Source organism: Mustela nigripes, chromosome 2 (assembly GCF_022355385.1).
Source record: "Mustela nigripes isolate SB6536 chromosome 2, MUSNIG.SB6536, whole genome shotgun sequence".
Lineage (NCBI taxonomy): Eukaryota > Metazoa > Chordata > Mammalia > Carnivora > Mustelidae > Mustela > Mustela nigripes.
This window is the reverse complement of record NC_081558.1, coordinates 24704745-24725782: the sequence shown is the minus strand read 5'-3', so window position 1 is coordinate 24725782 and position 21038 is coordinate 24704745. Positions and strand designations below refer to the sequence as shown.

At 36.4% G+C, this 21038-nt stretch overlaps 1 protein-coding gene across 7 annotated transcripts in view; it reads left to right on the top strand.

Moving 5' to 3' along the window:
- ERC2 (ELKS/RAB6-interacting/CAST family member 2) overlaps positions 1-21038 on the top strand; it is a 915738-nt gene that overhangs the window by 296720 nt on the left and 597980 nt on the right. For all 7 annotated transcript variants that reach the window (XR_009402378.1, XR_009402376.1, XR_009402377.1 and 4 more), the window contains one exon: positions 9362-9517. Coding sequence is in view for 1 of the 7 variants with exons in the window: in XM_059389982.1 (XP_059245965.1) it covers positions 9362-9517 (156 nt within the window). In the remaining 6 variants the exon portion in view is untranslated. The remainder of the gene's footprint in view (positions 1-9361; positions 9518-21038) is intronic.

Sequence of the window (21038 nt, the reverse complement as noted above, 5' to 3'; positions counted from 1 at the left end):
TTGTTTCCCTTGACTTCGGCGATGTTTCTTGGAAAAAGTTGTTGCAACTGAGGTCGAAGAGGTTGCTGCCTGTGTTCTCCTCACGGATTTTGGTGGGTTCCTGTCTCACATTGAGGTCTTTCATCCATTTTGAGTCTGTTTTTTTTGTGTGTGGTATAGAATATGGTCCAGTTTCATTCTTCTGCGTGTGGCTGTCAAATTCTCTCAGCACCATTTTTTGAAGAGAGTTTTTTCCACTGGACTTTCTTTCCTGCTTTGTTGAAGATTAGCTACTATAGAGTTCCGGGTCGATTTCTGGGCTCTCTATTCTATTCTATTGATCTATGTGTCTGTTTTTGTGCCAGTACCTTTCTATCTTGATGACTATAGCTTTGTATTAGAGTTTGAAGTGTGGAATTGTGATGCTGCCAGCTTTGGTTTTCTTTTTCAATGTTCCTCTAGCTATTCGGGGTCTTTTCTGCTTCCATATAAATTTTAAGATTATTTGTTCCATTTCTTTGAAAAAAATTGATGGTATTTTGATAGGGATTGCATTAAATGTGTAGATTTCTCTAGGTAGCATAGACATTTTCACAATATTTGTTCTTCTAATCCATGAGCATAGAGCATTTTTCCATTTCTTTGTGTCTTCCTCAATTTCTTTCATGAGTACTTTATAGTTCTCTGAGTACAGATTCTTTGCCTCTTTGGTTAGGTTTATTCCTAGGTATCTTATGGTTTTGGGTGCAATTGTGAATGGGATCAACTCCTTAATTTCTCTTTCTTCTGTGTTGTTGTTGGTGTATAGAAATACAACTGATTTCTGTGCATTGATTTTTATATCTGAACACTTTACTAAATTCCTGTATAAGTTCTAGCAGTTTTGGGGTTGGGGCTTTTGGGTTTTCCACATAAAGTATCATATCATCTGCAAAGAATGAGAGTTTGACTTCTTTGCAAATTCGGATGTCTTTTTATTTCTTTTTGTTGTGTGATGCTGAGGCTAGGACTTCTTGTACTATGTTGTATAGCAGTGGTGATAATGGACAGTCCCACCGTGTTCCTGACCTTAGGGGAAAAGCTGTCAGGTTTTTCCCATTGAGAATGATATTTGCTGTGAGTTTTTCATAGCTGGCTTTTATGATATTGAGGTATGTACCCTCTATCTCTACACTTTGAAGAGTTTTGATCAAGAAAGTATGCTGTACTTTGTCAAATGCTTTTTCAGCATCTATTGAGAGTATCATATGATTCTTGTTCTTTATTTTATTAATATATTGTATCACATTGATTGGTTTGTGGATGTTGAACCAAACTTGCAGCCCAGGAATATATCCCATGTGGTCATGGTGAATAATCCTTGTAATTACTGTTCGATCCTGTTGGCTGTTATTTTGGTGAGAATTTTTGCATCCGCATTCATGAAGGATATTCATCTGTAATTCTCCTTTTTGATGGGGTCTTTGTCTGGTCTTAGGAGCAAGGTAATGCTGGCCTCCTAAAATGAGTCTGAAAGTTTTCTTTCCATTTCTATTTTTTTGAATAGTTTCAGGAGAATAGGTATTATTTCTTCTTTAAATGTTTGGTAGAATTCCCCTGGGAATCCATCTGGCCCTGGGCTCTTTTTTTGGCCGGGGTGGGGGGGGGGCAGAGATTTTTGATGACTGCTTCAGTCTCCTTACTGGTTATGGGTCTGTTCAGGTTTTCTATTTATTCGTGGTGCAGTTTTGTAGTTTATGTGTCTCTAGGAATGCATCCATTTCTTCCAGATTATCAAATTTGCTGGTGTATAGTTGCTCATAATATGTTCTTATACTTGTTTGTATTTCTTAGGTGTTCGTTGTGATCTCTCCTCTTTCATTTATGATTTTATTAATTTGGGTCTTTTTTCTTTTTGATAAATCTGGCCAGGGGTTTACCAGTCTTTTTCATTCTTTCAAAGAACCAGCTCCTAGTTTCGTTGATACGTTCTACTGTTCTTTTGGTTTCTATTTCATTGATTTCTGCTCTGATCTTTGTTATTTGTCTTCTTCTGCTGGGTTTAGGCTTTCTTTGCTGTTCTTTCTCCAGATCCTTTAGGTGTAGGGTCAGGTTGTGTATTTGATTCCTTTCTTGTTTCTTGAGAAGTGTTTGTATTGCTGTATATATTCCTCTCAGGAACATTTTGTCTCAAAGAGTTTGAACTGTTGTGTTTTCATTTTTATTTGTTTCCATGAATTTTTTCAATTCTTTAATTTCTTGGTTGACCCATTCATTCTATAGTAGGATGCTCTTTAGCCTCCATGTATTTGAGTTCATTCCAACTTTTCTTTTGTGATGGAGTTCTAGTTTCAGAGCATTGTAGTATGAAAATATGCAGGGAATGACCCCAATCTTTTGGTTCTGGTTGAGACCTGCTTTGTGACCCAGGATGTGATTTATTCTGGAGAATGTTCCATGTGCACTAGAGAAGAATGTGTATTCTGTTTCTCTGGGAGGGAATGTTCTGAATATATCTGTGATGTCCATCTGGTCCAGTATGTCATTTAAGGCCCTTATTTCCTTGTTGATCTTTTGCTTAGATGATCTGTCCATTTCAGTGGGGGGTTGTTAAAGTCCCCTACTATTACTGTATTATTGTTGATGTGTTTCTTTGATTTTGTTATTAATTGGTTTATATAATTGGTTGCTCCCATGTTAGGGACATAGATATTTAAAATAGTTAGATGTTCTTGTTGGACAGACCCTTTAACTGGGATTGCCACCCCAGTTTTCTTTTGATGCCCATTAGCATGGTAAATTGTTTTCCACCCCTCACTTTTAATCTGGAGGTGTCTTTGAGTCTAAAATGAATTTCTTGCAGACTGCATATCGATGGGTCTTGTTTTTTCTTTTAATCTATTCTGATACCCTGTGTCTTTTAAATGGGTATTTATAGCCCATGTACATTCAGGGTAACTATTGAAATATTTGAATTTAGTGCCATTGTATTGCCTGTAAGATGACTGTTACTGAATATTGCCTTGGTTCCTTTGTAATCTGTTACTTTTAGGCTCTCTTTTTTCTTAGAGGACCACTTTCAAGATTTTTTGTAGGGCCCTTTGGTGTTTGCAAATTCTTTTAGTTTTTTTGTTAGTTTTTTTGTTTGTTTTGTTTTGTCCTGGAAGCTTTTTAATTTCTCCTTCTGTTTTCAGTGACAGCCTACCTGGATATAGTATTTTTGGCTGTTTTTCTCGTTTAGTGCTCTGAATATATCATGCCAGTCCTTTCTCACCTGCTGGGTCTCTGTGGATAGGTCTGCTGCCAATCTAATATTTCTACCATTATATGTTATAGACCTCTTGTCCCAAGCTGCTTTCAGGATTTTCTGTTTGTCACTAGAGGGTATCATGCTTAGTGAAATAAGTCAATTGGAGAAAGACAACTATCATATGATCTCCCTGATATGAGGAAGTGGAGATGCAACATGGGAGGTTAGTGGGGTAGGAGAAGAATAAATGAAACAAGATGGGATCAGGAGGGAGACAAACCATAAGTGACTTTTAATCTCACAAAACAAACTGAGGGTTGCTGGGGGTAGGAGGGTCGGGAGAGGGGTGTGGGTTTATGGACATTGGGGAGGGTATGTGCTATGGTGAGTGCTGTGAAGTGTGTAAATCTGACGATTCATAGACCTGTACCCCTAGGGATAAAAATACATTATATGTTTATAAAATAAATAAATTAATTAAAAAAAAGAAGAAGTTTTACTATTAGATGACGGGGTGTTGACCTATTTTTATTGACTTTTAGGTGGATTCTATGTGCCTCCTGGATTTTGATGCTTGTTCCCTTCACTGGATTATGGCAATTCTCTGCTATAATTTGGTCCAATATACCTTCTTCCCTGCTCTCTTTTTCTTCTTCTGGGATCCCAACTATTCTAATATTGTTTTGTCTTATGCTATCACTTATCTCTCGAATTCTCCCCTCCTGGTCCAGTAGTTGTTTATCTCTCTTTTCCTCAGCGTCTTTATTCTCTATCTTTGGTCTTCCATATCCCTAATTCTCTCGTCTGCCTCATTTATCCTCATAATAAGAGCCTCCAGTTTTTATTGCATCTCATTAATAGCTTTTTTGATTTCAACTTGGCTAGATTTTAGTTCTTTTATTCCTGCAGAAAGGGATTTTATTTCTCCAGAAAGGGATTCTCTGGTATCTTCCATACTTTTTTGGGTCCAGCTAGCACCTTGATAATTGTCATTCTGATCTGTAGTTCTGACATCTTACTAATGTCCGTATTGATTAGGTCCCTAGCCATTGGTACTGCTTCTTGTTCTTTTTTTCTGAGGTGAGTTTTTCCACCTTGCTATTTTATCCAGATAAGAATAGGTGAATGAGGGGCTCCTGGGTGGCTCAGTGGGTTAAGCTGCTGCCTTCGGCTCAGGTCATGATCTCAGGGTCTTGCGATCGAGTCCCGCATCGGGCTCTCTGCTCAGTGGGGAGCCTGCTTCCCTCTCTCTCTCTCTCTGCCTGTCTGTCTGCGTACCTGTGATCTCTCTCTGTCAAATAAATAAATAAAATCTTTAAAAAAAAAAGAATAGGTGAATGAAAGAATAAAATACTAAAAGAGTAACAATGATCCCAGATAAAGATACACTAGTCAGTTTGGAAGACACCATAAACTAGGGAGAGAAGAAAGGAGGATTAAAAAAAAAGACTGGCGAGGGGCGCCTGGGTGGCTCAGTGGGTTGGGCCGCTGCCTTTGGCTCAGGTCATGATCCCAGCTTCCTGGGCTTGAGCCCCACATCGGGCTCTCTGCTCAGCAAGGAGCCTGCTTCCCTTCCTCTCTCTCTGCCTGCTTCTCTGTCTACTTGTAATCTCTGTCTGTCAAATAAATAAATAAAAATCTTTAAAGAAAAAAAAAAGACTGGCGAATAGAACAGAGCCACACACCTGATACTGGGTGGATTTCAGTCTGTTAGAAGAAATTGTCTCCCATAATCTTCCGGAAAGGAAATCTCATATATACATATGTGTGTGTGTGTGTGTGTGTGTGTGTGTGTGTACACACAAAAAAAATCATGGTAAACTCGATGAAGGGATGGAATATGATGGTGGAGATGAAATTTAAAAGGAGTTTTAAAAAAAAGAATTTATTTATTTATTTGACAGAGATCACAAGTAGGCAGAGAGGGAGGCAGAGAGAGAGAGGGGGAAGCAGGGTCCCTGCTGAGTAGAGAGCCCGATGCGGGGCTTGATCCCTGGACCCTGAGATCATGACCTGAGCCGAAGGCAGATGCTCAACCCATTGAACCACCCAGGCATCCCTGAAAGGAGTTTAAAAAAGGAAATAAGTTAAAAAGTTGGTTGAAAAAAGAAAAAAAAAAGAGGAATGAATGTGTTCAAGCTGGACACTAGAACAAAACCATGCACTAGATTTAGGTATATTTTGATCGGTTAGAAGAAACTGTATCCCAAAATTTTAAAGGAAGCAAAACCTGTATGTACACAGAAAATAAGTTTATGTACAATGAAGGGATAGAATATGACTATAACAATTAAAATTAAAAAAATTTTAAAAATGGGTTTGATAAGGTAAAATAGTTTAAGAAGATTAAAATAGAAAAGAGGAAAAATTTTAAAAATAGAATTAGAAAAAAATAAAATTTTAAAAATTTAACTTTGAAAGACTAAATAATCATGGGAAAAAAGCTGTGAGTTCTATGTATTCCATTCTCCTAGCTCTGGAGTTCCACAGTTTTCATTGATCAGTGAACTTGGTCTTGGCTGGGTGTTCTTGCTAATCTTGTGGAGGTGAGGCCCATTGCCATGATCCAAATGTCTTTGCCTGGGGCATAATTGCACTGCCCTTGCTGGGGGCCGGGCTAAGTAATATGCTTCAGTTTGCTCTCATAGTTTTTGTTCCCTGAACACTTTCCGTAGAGCTTTGGAGGATGGAAACAAAAATGGCAGCCTCCCAATCTCTGGCCACTTGTGGCCCCACTCCTTAGTATACCCTCAGAGAAAAGTTATCAGTCCCTCCTGTCTTCCTGTCTCCAGCCATCTCCAAGCTCACCCAGCCTGTGACCAAGCATTTCTATCTCTAGTACATGGCTCTGTTTGGAGTCTCCAAACCCAGCAGATTCCTGCAATGTGCTTCCCCTGCCACTCTTCCCAGGGGAGGAAGGAGAGGTATCCCCAGATATGCTACTTATGGGGTCCCTGCTTGAAAAGCAGTAGTCCAGCTGTGCTTCGGGTCACGGTTTAAGGTATCCCTGAGCTGTGAGCCCACTCCTCAGCTCTCTCTCTGTCTCGATCTTCCCAGTTCTGATACCTGGAATCTCCATTGCAGACACCCCTGGTCTTTCTGTTACCCCGTGAGTCCTGAGACCACACTGTCCCTGTGAGGGGTCCACCCCTCACTCAGCCTATGGATTGACGTCCCTTAGTGGAGTACACTTCCAAAAGTTTTAATTTTGTGCTCTATTGCTCTCTTACTTGCCAGGAGCTGGCCCCTCCCCCTGTGGACTCTCTTCCCATATATCACTTTGGATTCACTTCTCTGCATGTCCTGCCTTCCAGAATGTGGTCTGTTTTCTGTTTCTAGAATTGCTCCTCTTCCTCTCTTCGATTTCCTGTTGAGTTTGTAGGTGTTCAGAATTGTTTAATAATATCTAGCTTAACTCCTGGGACCAGATGAAATTTAGGTCTCTTACTCCTGCGCTATCTTGCTACCCCCCCCCCCCCACATAGCTTTTTAAGTTTCCTATAGTGAGCGTGTCTTTTTTGTCGTTGTTCTTAGATTTTATTTATTTGATAGAGAGTGTGCACAAGCAGGGAGAGCAGCAGGCAGAGGCAGAAGGAGAGGGAGAAGCCTCTGCAGGGAGCCCAATGTGGGGCTTGATCCCAGGATCCTGGGATCATCACCTGAGATGAAGGCAGATGATTGACTGGTTGAGTCACCCAAGCATTCTATAGTGTGCATGTCTTAATTTGATAGTAAAAAAAATTATTTAAAATGACTGCCATTTATTTAAGAGGCTCTTATGAATGTTTAGAAGTTCTTTTTCTGCATACTTTTGATTATGGCTGCTCTTTTTATCTACAGAGTTCTCATAGCTCAGAGCTCAAAAGAGTAACTAAAGATGCCTCCATACATTTGTCCTTTTTTTTTGGCTGCTATAACAAATACCACCTCTGGATGGCTTCAAAAACAGAAATGCATTTTCTCACAGTTTTGGAGGTTGGAAGTTCCAGATCAGGGTGAGAGAGAGTTTGGGTTCTGGTGAGAGCTCTTTTCCTGGCTTGCAGATTGCCACCTCCTTGCTGTGTCATCACATGGTCAAGAGCAAGAGAGAATAAGGTCTAGTGTCTCTTCTTATGAGGGCTTCATCCTCATGACCCCATGTAACCCTGATCACTCCTAAAAGTCTCATCTCCAAATACCATCTCATCTCCATCACATTAGGAGTTAGAGCTTCAACATAGGAATTTTAGAGGCATAAAAACATTTAGTCTGGATACTCTTTTCACTCAAACTGGCAAATTTGCTCAAATTGCTCCTAGAATAGAAAAAGACTGGCAGGCTGTACATAAAACATGAGTGATGTTTATATCTTGATAGTAGGATTAGATGGGATTTTCTCCATTTTTTAGGAATTTAAGATGCATTACTTTTATACCTGAAAAAAATAACAGTAAATATTATTTTTAAAGGAAAATGAAGTACTAGAGACTATAACCTTCCATAGTAATCTTGCAGATTTCAGAATTTTTTATTTCATCTTTTTGGGGTTTCCTCAGAATTAATGAAAACGTCTTCAATACTTGGAGCACTTGAATGTTCACATGTAATGGCACTCAATAATAAATTGTTTCTCCTCATTTTCCTTCATTTAATGATGATGACAATGTTAAATCATAATATTAATGATGATTATATTGCCCTGTGAATCATACCATCAAATAGAGTATAGAATATAGGAAATATATGCCATAGAATATAGGAAATTAAAATGGGACATATGCACAAAATTTAGGACAGATGTATTTTTTAGAAAGTATTTCCTATGAGTTAGGTTTAAGTGGAATAGGCCATTCATTGTCTTTAGTTTTGGAACTCTTTATTTAGTCTTTTAGATTTTTTTTAGAAAAGATTTTATTTATTTATTTGACAGAGAGAGAATAGTCTTAGATTCTTGATAATGAATTGGTTAAAAAAATGAGTTAGTTTGTTTTTAGTTAGCATTCAATTACAAATGTACTATCAGCTCTTTGGATTTTTATAATAAAAGGGTAGGTATAGGGTGTCAGGGAGCAAACTTACATTCAAACTTTCATTGTTTTAGTTCAAAGACTAGTTGGGGTTTAACATCTTAGGTCAGGGATAGGTTTTCTCCCCTATAAGAACTCTCTTTCTTCTCTTCTTTTCTTTTCTTTTTTTTTAAGGTTATTTATTTATTTATTTGACAGACAGAGATCACAAGTAGGCAGAGAGGCAGGCAGAGGGAGAGGAGGAAGCAGGCTCCCCGCCAAGCAGAGAGCCTGATGTGGGCCTCGATCCCAGAACTCTGGGATCATGACCTGAGCCAAAGGCAGAGGCTTTAACCCACTGAGCCACCCAGGCGCCCTCTTCTCTTCTTTTCAATGCATCATTTCTTTCAGTGCTCTATCTTGTGTGTAATGTCTGTCATTTCCTTAAAAAAACTCTACGATTGTTTTTTTTACCCCCTCTCAATCCCACATTTGAGTGTAATATTTTTAGTTTATTCAACTCTGTAAGTCATGTGGATTAGAAATGCCCTGCAAGGTAGAAATGTTTTTTTGTCACGAAGGGAGCTGCTTGTAAAATAAACCATGACATTGTGATATTTTATTTTCAGTTGCTCTAAATTTTCAATATTTAGTGTATCAGTCATACTAAATCAGGATTCAGTTATTTAATTTCATTGATGTATATATTCTAGATAAGAGTCCTTTTCCTCAGTAGATTTTAGTTTCCTTGTCTCTTAGAGTCCAGTTACAAGTTTGCCTTATAAAACCAGGCACAGAGTATACATATGAACAAAGTTTTTTGTTTACAAGTAGACTAGAAATTGTATGCTGGCAAGCTATATCTGAAATTACAAATTTGTCCACTTAAGTGGTGTTTTTTAACACTTTCGTCACTGTTCCTTTAGTAATTTGATTTCCAGATATTAGATAAAAATATCGACACTTGATCTTTATTGGGAGCTTAAAAAATAATCTCACAAATGATCCTCACAGAAGTTAAAAATATAAACTGTTCTGAATTTAGGGTTATGACTATACCATAATCAACGTATTACTACCCCCAAAAAACTTTCTGAAATTCTGTTTTGATGATACTGAAAAAACAATTTTCTTTCTTTTTTTTTAACTTTTTTTTTTTGAACAACAGGACACAAAAATTGCTTCATTGGAGAGAAACATAAGGGATCTGGAGGATGAGATCCAGATGTTAAAAGCCAATGGTGTGCTGAACACTGAGGACCGTGAAGAAGAGATCAAACAAATAGAGGTTTACAAAAGTCACTCCAAGTTCATGAAAACCAAGGTATGGTCCAAAGTTATAAACTTTTATACTCTTAATGTGACTGAAAATCAATGATTTACATACATACTTTCCCCAAATACCCACATAACCTGTTTTATATGATATCATCTAATATATGGACAATAAAGAAGAACACAGAAGATTTTTCGTTCAGAAGCATAGATTCCAATATGAGATCAGGGAACATCTTTGTCAAATTTCTACTTACTAAGGTGTTCAAGATTTCTTTTTTCTTTCTTTCTTTTTTTTTTTTTTTTTTAAGATTTTATTTATTTATTTGTCAGAGAGAGAGAGAGCAAGAGCGAGCACAGGCAGACAGAGTGGCAGGCAGAGTCAGAGGGAGAAGCAGTCTCCCTGCGGAGCAAGGAGCCCAATGTGGGACTCGATCCCAGGACGCTGGGATCATGACCTGAGCTGAAGGCAGCTGCTTAACCAACTGAGCCACCCAGGCATCTCTGTTCAAAATTTTCTAATGAGTCAGTTTGGTGTCTTGGGAGTTAACATTTATTTTTAGTAGTTTCCTCTCTTCCAAATTTCCCAAGTTTTCATAAGTTTGCTATTTTGCGAAGTTTGCATCATTGCCAAATTTTGGCCCATCCCTAAGAAGATGACTGTCTCCAAAGGTATTGATCTTGGAAGTCAATGTAACTGATTTCAATGGTATGAAGACAGTTTGGTTTTAGTATAGTGCTTAAGGTAGAACTGACTTTGCATTGTAATACTACTGTTTGCTTAAATTATTCAACTTCTTTAAGCCTTAGTTTTATCATCCATGAAATAGGCATAGGATATAGGAAAGTACATTTATCATTAGGTTGGTTTGACAATTCCAAGGGATGATGCATTTAAAGCACTTAGTCCCTGACTAATCCCTAGAAAGCATTCAATAAATGCCAGGCATTGTTATTGATACTGTTATTATTATTTTTATATTATTATTATTTTTAAAGATTTTATTTATTCATTTGAAAGTAGATGGAGAGAGCAAAAGGAGAGGGAAAAACAGAGTGAGGCTGAACGGGCAGCCTGATGAAGGGCTTGATCCTAGGACCTGAGATCACAACCTGAGCCAAAGACAGAGTCTTTTTTTTTTCTTTTTAATTTTTTATTTTTATTAAACATATAATATATTTTTATCCCCCGGGGTACGGGTATGTGAATCACCAGGTTTACACACTTCATAGCACTCACCATAGCACATACCCTCCCCAATGTCCATAACCCCACTCCCTTCCCTCAACCCCCCTGCCCCCAGCAACCCTCAGTTTGTTTTGTGAGATTAAGAGTCACTTATGGTTTGTCTCCCTCCCAATCCCATCTTGTTTCATTTATTCTTCTCCAAAGGCAGATTCTTAATCAACTGAACCATCCAGGCACCCTCATAGTGTTATTATTATTGGTATCTTTAGCTGTGGAATATTTATACAACATAATTATTGTAACCTAGTCCATTAATTTGTATTGGTATTGCCAGTTTTAAAGAATTTAGTTTGTTACTTTCAAATTAAACAAACTTTGGGCTACAAATGAACTGAACATCTAAATATCTATTATTTTGATACATGCATAATTACTTAATTTTTGAATAGCCCCAAGTAGGTCTTTTGAGACTTTGGGACGCTTTTATTTATCCCTGGATTGAAATTATTTTGCTTTTGAAATAATAATCGCAACAATTAAAATTCGTTTTTCTTTTTTCTACCATGTACTCTTAAACACCCCGTTATTGTTCCAGGTTTGACTTTTGTTTATTGCCTTATAAAATGCAGAAGGGGTAAGACTTCTATGAGGAAGTAGTAGAAGTGGAGAGAGGAAATATTGAAATGGTGGTATGATTTTTATCATTGTGATATACATGCATACTCATTGCAGAGAATTTGCAAATTACAGAGAAGAAGTAATACATAACATCTACTTCACCATGTCTATGTGTGTGTGTATGTGCATTTCTCTAGAGGAAAAACAAAAATTTTGCTTACTTTTGCTACCTTTACATTTGTAAATTGATGTTGAGATTATGTCAAAAGTTTAGATGAAGGAGTAGAGTGAGATCTGAGGAGAATGTCCATTGGGTTTGAATGTCACCTTTTCCTTTCCTTTCAGGGAGTTCCACAAGATGCAAAGTGGGCTTCCCTGTTCAGCCCTCTCTTCCAATTTCTTTTTTGTAGTCCTTCCCTCTCAGAAAGTTGAGCTGAGGTGTAGCAAGACCAGTGGTAGGGTGGCCTGTTGACCAAACAATGACCATTCATTCTGGGATTAAGCTATGAAGATAAGTGTGAACTCATAACGTTTGGGCAGAATTATTGTTTTGGCTTAAACTTTTCCTCCCTGTCCTGTCATTCAACAGTGGGAGATAGTTCTTTTACAGCTAAAAATACCATGAAATTTATTTAGGTAAATAAAACATTCAGCAAATAGGCCTTTATTACCTGCCAGGTGTCTGAGAGACCATTGGTCTTTGAGTTTGTTTTAACTTTTAATGTTTGGTTACTTTTTAGAATTCCAAAAGTTGTCAAGTCAGAAGGATGTTTGAGGAGAGAAATGGAGTAAGATGGAAGAGTATAGGCTGACACATAAAGTGGACTCTGGCCAATCTCTAGCCTGTCATTGCTAGTTGCATGGTCTTGAAGAGTAACTTATGTTACTCAGCCACTTTGTTCTTCTACAAAATGGGGCAACATGACAAACCTTAGTGGGAGACTCACAGGCTTAAATGAAATAATGTAACTAAAATGCTTGGTTCAAAAAAGTAGCTAATAATTATCCCCATTTTTATTAAAGAAGTATAACCAAACAATAATAATAATATCAATAATAATAATAATAATAATAATAAATGTTGTATTTGACTTGATTAATGGGGAAAATTGATTTCTAAGAATACAAATAAAAACAAGATTTTATAAAGTCATGCAGAAGTCCCGTACAGACTGATAAAGATAGCAAAAAGTATTAGTCAGAATTAATTTTTTATATCTTCTCCATTGAAAGAATGTTCTTATTGGATTAACTCTTAACATTCATTGTTTATACTTTCTATCATTACTTCAATTGCTTATTTTTCTTATTTCTGCTTTGAGAGGAGAGGATGGATATGGTTGAGCCGGTCTCTGAAGACATAGCTACTTAAAAAAAATAAAAACAAAACAAAAAACATAGCTACTGCTAAACATTTTAGTCCTGAGTGCTTGTGTTTTGTGATTTTTGGGATCCTGGAGGCTGTGTGAACTGATTCCAGTCAGGTGAATCACTTGTCATGGAATTTATTAAATTTTAGAGGCATGGATTGATGTCCTCTAAAATTAGATTATTAACATAGTTTATGGTCTGTTGTGGCCTATCTGGATAACTTTTTTAAAAAAATATTTTATTTATTTGACACAGAGAGAGAGAGAGAACAAGAAGGGGGAGCAGCAGGCAGAGGGAGAAGCAGGTTCTCTGGTGAGCAGGGACCCTGGTGAATGGCTCAATCCCAGGACCCTGGATCATAACCTGAGCCAAGAGCAGACACATAAGCAACTGAGCCACCCAGGCACACCTGGATAACTTTTCTACAAGATTTATATGAATATGTTGCTTGTCAACATTATTAGAGATAACTGAAGGGTTAATTTTTGCAATAGTTGGTTGTACACACTGATAGAATAATTGTTTAGTTCATCATTACAGTCTTTGAACTCTTTCACTTGCACAGATTTGTATGGATAAAGCTTTTAATGGTGGATTTTTGAGCTCTGTGGTTCCCAAAGACTTATTAAACCTTGTTTTTAGCACATGACATTGAGCTAGCTACTGAAGGGCTCTAAAAGTAGTGCATATTCAAAATGTTTCTTACTTCAAAGCCAATTCTGACCACTTAATTGGGAAAGTAAGAAATGTCCTGGACAAACTACCCTGAAGATTTGATGAGAGGAGAGTTTACTTCTGGATGGAGTAATACAAGTAATTTAAGTTTGCTTAGTGGTTTTTTGTTTTTGTTTTTTTGTTTGTTTATTTGTTTGTTGTTTGTTGTTTTTGTTTTTTGTGGGTTTTTTGGGTCTAAATAACCAGATTGGCAAAATAGCAATGACAGGTCTGGTTGAGGAATGCAAACTCAAATCAGTGACTGAGCAAACCAAGAAGGGTAAGTAAAAATACTGTCCCACCCCAACCCCACACAGAAGAGGAAGTGGGAAGAACTCCATTCAATTGAAATGGCAGGTTTTCCAAAAAAGGAAGGAAATGTTAGATTTCAACTGCAAACACCTAGAGGCTCGGAAGCTTACCTGGGGGAAATAGAAATGTAATTGTGAAACTCAAGGGTTTAGTGAGGCAGTGATAGAAGTGGAAATTAGAAAGCGACTTTGGATCTGGACTAGCAAAAAAAATGCAGGCATAGTTGACTTTAGAAATTGTTACAGTTTATACAGACTCAGAGTCCTGGTAGAACATTTCAGAAATTCTTCTGAGATCCTGCCTAAGGAGGGGAATGGAAATCTAGGAACCAAATCTGAAATTACAGCGAAATATTATTACTTCTTCTTGCTGTTTGTGATAAATATGTAGAAAGCTTTTAAAAGAGCCTGGAGAACTTCTTTTTTACTTGGTGTTTTGGAAGGGTGCCTTCAGAGTGATAACTGTTTGCAAAGGCAGCAGCCTTGGAGGTGGTCTTCCATCTGAGTATTTCTCAATAGAGGTCTAAAATGATCTCTATCATGGTTCTAAATAAAAATAAAAAAATAAGTAAAAAAAAAATCCAACTTGATCATGAAAAAAGCTCCTAAAATTAGATAAACACATATTTACATTCTCATTTGACTTTTTTTTTTTTGAAATTTTAATCAAAAATTGTTTTTATAACCCATTGACTGATAAAATTGACTTAAAATTTGATTGCTTTTCATTGACAGGGCATGACCTCAAGTCAATCTCAATATATAATTGTTCCAAGTAGGTAATAAATGTAGCTAATAATAATTATGTATGTGAACTCATTTCTAGATATAAAACTTTGTTGAAATAGATAATTTTAAATGTTTCAATGAAAAATTAAAATAGAAACAGTGTTGTGAAATGTGAAGGGAGTGCTGCTTGCATTAGTTATTAAAATGAGTAAAGCATGTAGGTTTGGAGGGAAAGGAAGTGTTTTAAATGGCCCTGTGAAATGGCATGCACCTCCATTTTGATGCTGAACAGATGACTAGGACTGGTAGGACCTCTTGAAAGCTTTGTGATTAAATTAAGTAGAAGTGAAGACCCAAATTGCTTTTATAAATATGATGTCATAGAAAAACTGTGACATAACATGTTTGCAAAGGTGGAAGGTGAATTGCAAAAATGTAAAAGTATAGTTTAGAGTCTCAACTTGTGCACAGGCACAAATACGAGACATAGTTGGCCAGGATGGAAATCTTTAATCCCTTTGGCACATGCACGTTTTCCCTGAGAACTGAGATTCAATCCTGAAAACTTGGAGGACTCAGACTGTGCAGACAGAATCTATGAGGCCATAAGTTACCTTCAGAGCACTGTTAAGGCTTTAAGAATGGAATGTACCATATAAATAATTGTTTTTCTGTAGGGAAAGAATGATGGCATCCCCTATTCCATACAAGGCTTTGTTCCTAATGTAACACATTTTTCATCTACTGATCTCAGTACTTCTGTATTAGTCACTCCCTCTGTTGTAGGAGTTTGACACCACTCTGCTGTCCTAGAGCTCCTCTTTTATTCTGAATTTGTAACACATTTTCTTATTAACCTCTGAAGGATTGCAAACCTCATAACCCAAACTGCATGATAATAAGCATATCACTTTCTAGACATGAGGGCCATATCTGCAGTGAAAAAGAAGCTGTTTTCCTTGGCAAGGGAGTGTTTTAAGGGTGTTGGTTGTGTCACAGACGTAAGCGGTGGAAGAACTTTCAGACGAGATGAAGTGTTCCTGATGTCCACATGGACTTCATATAAAGCGTGTGATGTAATTCCTATTGGCTTTTCTTCTTGCCATCACTGAGACAGACCTTCCCCAGCCTCAGTTCTCATGTATGTTCGATTGCATCACTTTCCATTTTTATTGAGTTTATGGCTATAAAAGAAGCAAAAAGCATATTTTTATGGACGAATATGATTTTCTACCCTGTAACTATATTCCCCTTAGAAAAGCCCTTTTCTGTTATTGTCTGCGTAAAATATTTATTTGAAATTTACCTCATGGCAATGATGGTCTGAAAACTATTTAAAGCAACTGTCTATTTAATATTTATAGGCTGAAATAGTTCTATCATTATCAGTCTATTTTTATTGAATAAAGTAGGTATATGTAGAACTTGTCATGTTCTTCCTTCCTATTAAATACCACTCTGTTGATCAACTTAATTTCATTCAAATTCCTCTCTTAATACCCCATTCCCACACTAAATTTCTACCCTGATACTTGTAGAAGTTAGCTCAAATCATTTTTTTATACTATAAACATCATCTTTGCTTAAGCATATAAAGTTCAAAGTTTTTTTTTAAGCTTTATTTTAAGATGAATCAGTTTCATATGTGGAATCAACTCTATACTGTGCTGGCAGCTACAACTGCATGTGATTTAGAACCATACCCCACGTGAAGAATGTTGATCTTGCTGATCACAACAGATTTTATTTCCTTTATAATTTTAGTTAATCTTAATCCAGATTTTCCCTTTTTAAATTTATACTCTGTTCTTGTTGTATGAGAGAGAGAGGAAGAGGGAAAGAGAGAAATTACTTTTATTACAGGTGAAAATGATCATAGACTCATGATTCATTAAATTATAAAGAAGAAATGTGTTTCATGGATTTCATCTACGTGATCAGTGCCACCATCTGTTCACACATACCCAGAGCATATTGATAATCAATCACAACTCTTTTTCAGTGCATCTTTAAACATATTCAGAATCCTTCTCAAGACTGCTGGTCACTACCAAATCTCTATATTTGGCAAGTAAGATAAAACCCATTTCTCCCCTGCTCTAGTCTGACTTCATCCTGCAAATGGGATTCCACCTCAACCTTTCTAGTGAGTTGCACAACCTGAACAATTCCAAAAAAGGGGGTCCTATTTATTTGTAAGCATCCTACTCTGTTCATTCTCAGCAGTTATTGTCAGCAAATTTGTTCTTTTTTATGCCACATTTAGTTTTGAAAAGAACAAAAAATGTTGGATAAAATATATTTTCAAAACATATATTTTATTTTATTTTAAGATTTTTTAAAAAATTTATTTGACAGACAGAAATCACAAGCAGGCAGAGAAAGAGGAAGGGAAATAGGCTCCCTGCTGAGCAGAGAGCCTGCCACCAGGCTGGATCCCAGGACCCTGAGATTATGACCTGAGCTGAAGGCAGAGGCCTTAACCCACTGAGCCACCCAGGTGCCCCTAAAACATATATTTTAAAATGTACTTATAGGGATGCCTGGGTGGTTCAGTTGTTTAGGTAACTGCCTTCGGCTCAGGTCATGATCCTGGAGTCCTGGGATTGAGTCTCACATCGGGCTCCCTGCTCAGCAGGAAGTCTGCTTCTCCCCCTGACCCTCCCACTTCTCATGCTCTCTCTCTCTCTCTCATTATCAAATAAATAAATAAAATCTTAATAAAATGTACTTATGAACTCTCAAGTCAGAAAAAAATCTCAAGAGCCAAACTAAGCCAAAGCAGGGGGCTGGAGTGATAACAGAACACTGGTTCTATCTTCTTATTGGCATTTCCTAGACAGGTGAACTTAAGCATTAGTTTCTACAGTTATGGGAACATTGAAGGAAAGAGATAGAAGCCTGAGTCTGTTGAAGATGAAGAGTCAAATAGGAATTCCACTACCACTATCACATTAAACTGGGGTCCCAGAGACTCTTATTACAGGATAAACTAAAAACCTTCCCATTGTGCTTTCCTCCCACCTATATTAGGGGAATCCAGGGAAAATTACCTATTTTAAGACTTTGAGCCAAGTGAAAGTTAAAAAAAAAAACGAGCTTTAAGAATCCATAACCACAGAGGGCTCTTGCATAGATGTGCAGTATAAGGTGATCCAAAAACTTCAAGTAAAGAATGGAGTTTAATGGGGCCCTTAGTTGATAGTGCCCAGGTATTGGCAGAGATAAAAGCTCTGAAGGGCCACAAGTTCAACTTAGACCTCAAAGTTTTTCTCCAGATAAAGTTCTAAAAAACATGAGTCACAGAAAAAATTTTTTAAAAATCACAAACCCGGACAGAAACCAAACTGTCATAATTGATAGCTGGTACAAAGAATAAACAGCAGAACTAAAAGGCAAGGACATCAGAAATGGGAATTTCAAGACAAACACTATGAAATAAGTATGTTTAATATGTTTAAGTAAATAAAATAGAGGATTGAAAACATGAATAAGGGTCAAGAAACTACAAGAATGCCAAGCATATTTAAAGAGAACCCCCCCAATATGTCTAGATATGGGAAAATATAAAAATGGAAATTTAAGTTTAATGACTAGGTTTAATTTCAGGGTGATCGTAGCAGAGAAGACTTGTAATGAACTAGAAAATAGAGTAGAATAAAGTAAATAAAAAGAAATACATGAAACATATGTTAAGATACATAGAAGACAGAATAAGAAGATCTGGCATATGTTTAATCAGAGTTCAGAAGGAAAGAGAGGTGGGGAGTGGGGACAGAGTCACTACACTGAAGACATATTTGAAGAGCAGAAAGCAGAGAATTTTCCAAAACTGCTATAGGTACCAGTCCATAAAATCAGGAAGCTCAGAGTACCCCAGAGAGGATAAATAAAAAGAAATCTGTTTGCATGAGAGTAAAGCCATCAAATCTCAGATGCAAAAATAAAAAAGTTTTTAAAAACAGAACACCTGTCTGAAGAAGATACAGTAATGACTTATGAGTAAATTAAAACATGCTTAATATCATTAGTCATTAGAGAAATCAAAACCACAATGAGGTATTACTTCATACCCACTGGAATGGCAATAATTAAAAAGACGTACTAACAAGTGTTGGTGAGAATATGATGAAATTAGAACCCTCATATATTGCTAGTGGGAACATAAAATGGTACATTTTGGAAAACATATCATATGACCCAGCAATTCCACACCTATATATACACCCAAGAGAAATAAAAATGTTATGTTCACACAGACTTGCATATGAATATTCTTAGGAGCATTATTCATAATAACCAGAACATGGAAACAACCTGAGTGTCCCCCTCAGCTGGTAAATGGATAGACAAAATGTGGTATATTCATTCAGTATAATATTTATTACTCAACAATAAAAAGGAATGAAGTACAGATACATACTCCAACATGGATGAATCTTGAAACATTGTGCTATGTGAGAGAAGGCAGTCACAAAGTATGTATATTGTAAGATTCCATTTATATAAAATTCCTAGAATAGACAGAAAGTAGATTATTAGTTGCCTAGGTCTGGGGTTGGAAGGTGGAAAATATGGAGAGTGACTTCTATTTGTTACTAGGTTTCATTTTGGGATGAAGCAAATGATCTAAATTGTGATTATGATGGTTGCACAATTCTGTTGATATACTAAAAACCATCATTTCTACTCTTGAAGCAGTTGAACTGTATAGCATATAAATTATATTTCAATAAAACTATTTAAAAAGGCAGCTAATGGAAGAAAGTCCCAATACCTATAAAGCAATGAATTTGGAGTGATAGCTTGACTTCTTAATAGCTTTTGTTAGCCAGAAGATGGCTGAGAAAAGTATCTCTTAACCTAGAAAATTTCTTTTAATAATGAGCAATAATATTTTAAAAAGTTGTTGGGATATTTTTAGATAAAAATTGAGTTTGCCACCAATAAAATCCTATTAAAAGAATTTTAAATGTTGGATTTTAGGCAAAAGGAGATTTCTGACAATATCTGAGATGCAGGAACAAGTAACAAATAAAGTTAGTGATGAATGTGGGGGTAAATCTAAACAAACACAGACTGTAAAAAAGTAATGATGAATTAAAAACAAAATAGGGAAGAACTGAAATACATGACAGTAATGTAGATTACTACGTTACTGTCAAGGGGATGGTGGCTGAACTTAAAGCGTCTTAAGATCCTTCTGTTATTCAGAAAGAATGTAAGCATAGGTTGACTTTAGACTTAGGTAAACCATGTATCAGAAAATCTACTGGACTTAAAATATTAAATATGATGAGTGAATAAAAAATGTAAGTATGCTATACTTTCTAGGGTAGTAACCTAAGGATTAGAAATAAATGAAATAAACATAAAATAAATATAAATAAAGGTATAACTTTTAAATGAGTAGAGGCAAAAAAAGAATAAAAAATGGAATTGGAAAAAAATTCTTTCAAAAGGCAAGAATTAAAAGAGAAGTAATAGAAATGGCAGTATATTTAGAAAGCACAAGGTAAGATGGTTGAAATAAAATCACATATATCTGTAATGATAATAAATGCTCCATTTAATTTTATCAGGATAAAAGAATCTGGGTATATGCTATTACAAGAGACATCTACAACATAAAGTTAATGATACATTGAAAGTGAAAAAAAGATACACCAACCGAATATTAACTTAAGAAAGGTGTCATAGACTTTATGGCAAGGAAACCATTTTCAAGCCAATAAATATAGCAAGGAAACCATTTTCAAGCCAATAAATATAGATTATTGCACTCAGTAATTTTTTAGATACAGATTCTTTTCTAGTAGACAGTATACAAAGCACATTTATAATAACTGATCACATACTCTGTCATAAAGCAATCACACCAATTTCAAATGATTAGTATCAAACAGACCTTATCCTCTATTCACAAAGCAAACAAGCAAGAAAAAACACAAAGATAACTAGGAAACATCCATATATTAAAAAATATATATATATTTTAAAGATTTTATTTATTTATTTGACAGAGATCACAAGTAGGCAGAGAGGCAGGCAGAGAGAGAGGGAGGGAAGCAGGCTTCCTGCTGAGCAGAGAGCCTGACTCGGGGCTCGATCCTAGGACTCTGGGATCATAACCTGAGCCGAAGGCAGAGGCTTTATTTAACCCACTGAACCATCCAGGCACCCCAACATCCATATATTTTTAGAGTAAGAAGCAAATTTCTGAATTATTTGTGAGTTGAAGAATAAATAATAACGGAAGTCAGAAAATATTTATGATGGAATAAAAATGTCAATACTACATATCAAGCTAAAATGTTACAGGGAAATTTATAGTTTTAAAACACATATATGGAAAGAAAAAGGAGTGAAAATTAGTGAGATAAGTATCCAACCAAAGAAAGCAGTAGGAAGGAAATTCAAAAAATAAGCACTCAAATTAATGAAATAGAAAATAAGAATGTTCGGGGTGCCTGGGTGGCTCAGTCATTAAGTGTCTGCCTTCTGCTCAGGTCATGTTCCTAGGGCCCCGGGATTGAGTCCCAGGTAGGGCTTCCTTTTTGGCAGGGAGTCTGCTTTTCCCTCTGCCTCCCCTTCCCCCTGCTTGTGATCTCTCTCTCTCTCTCTCTCATGTGTTCTCT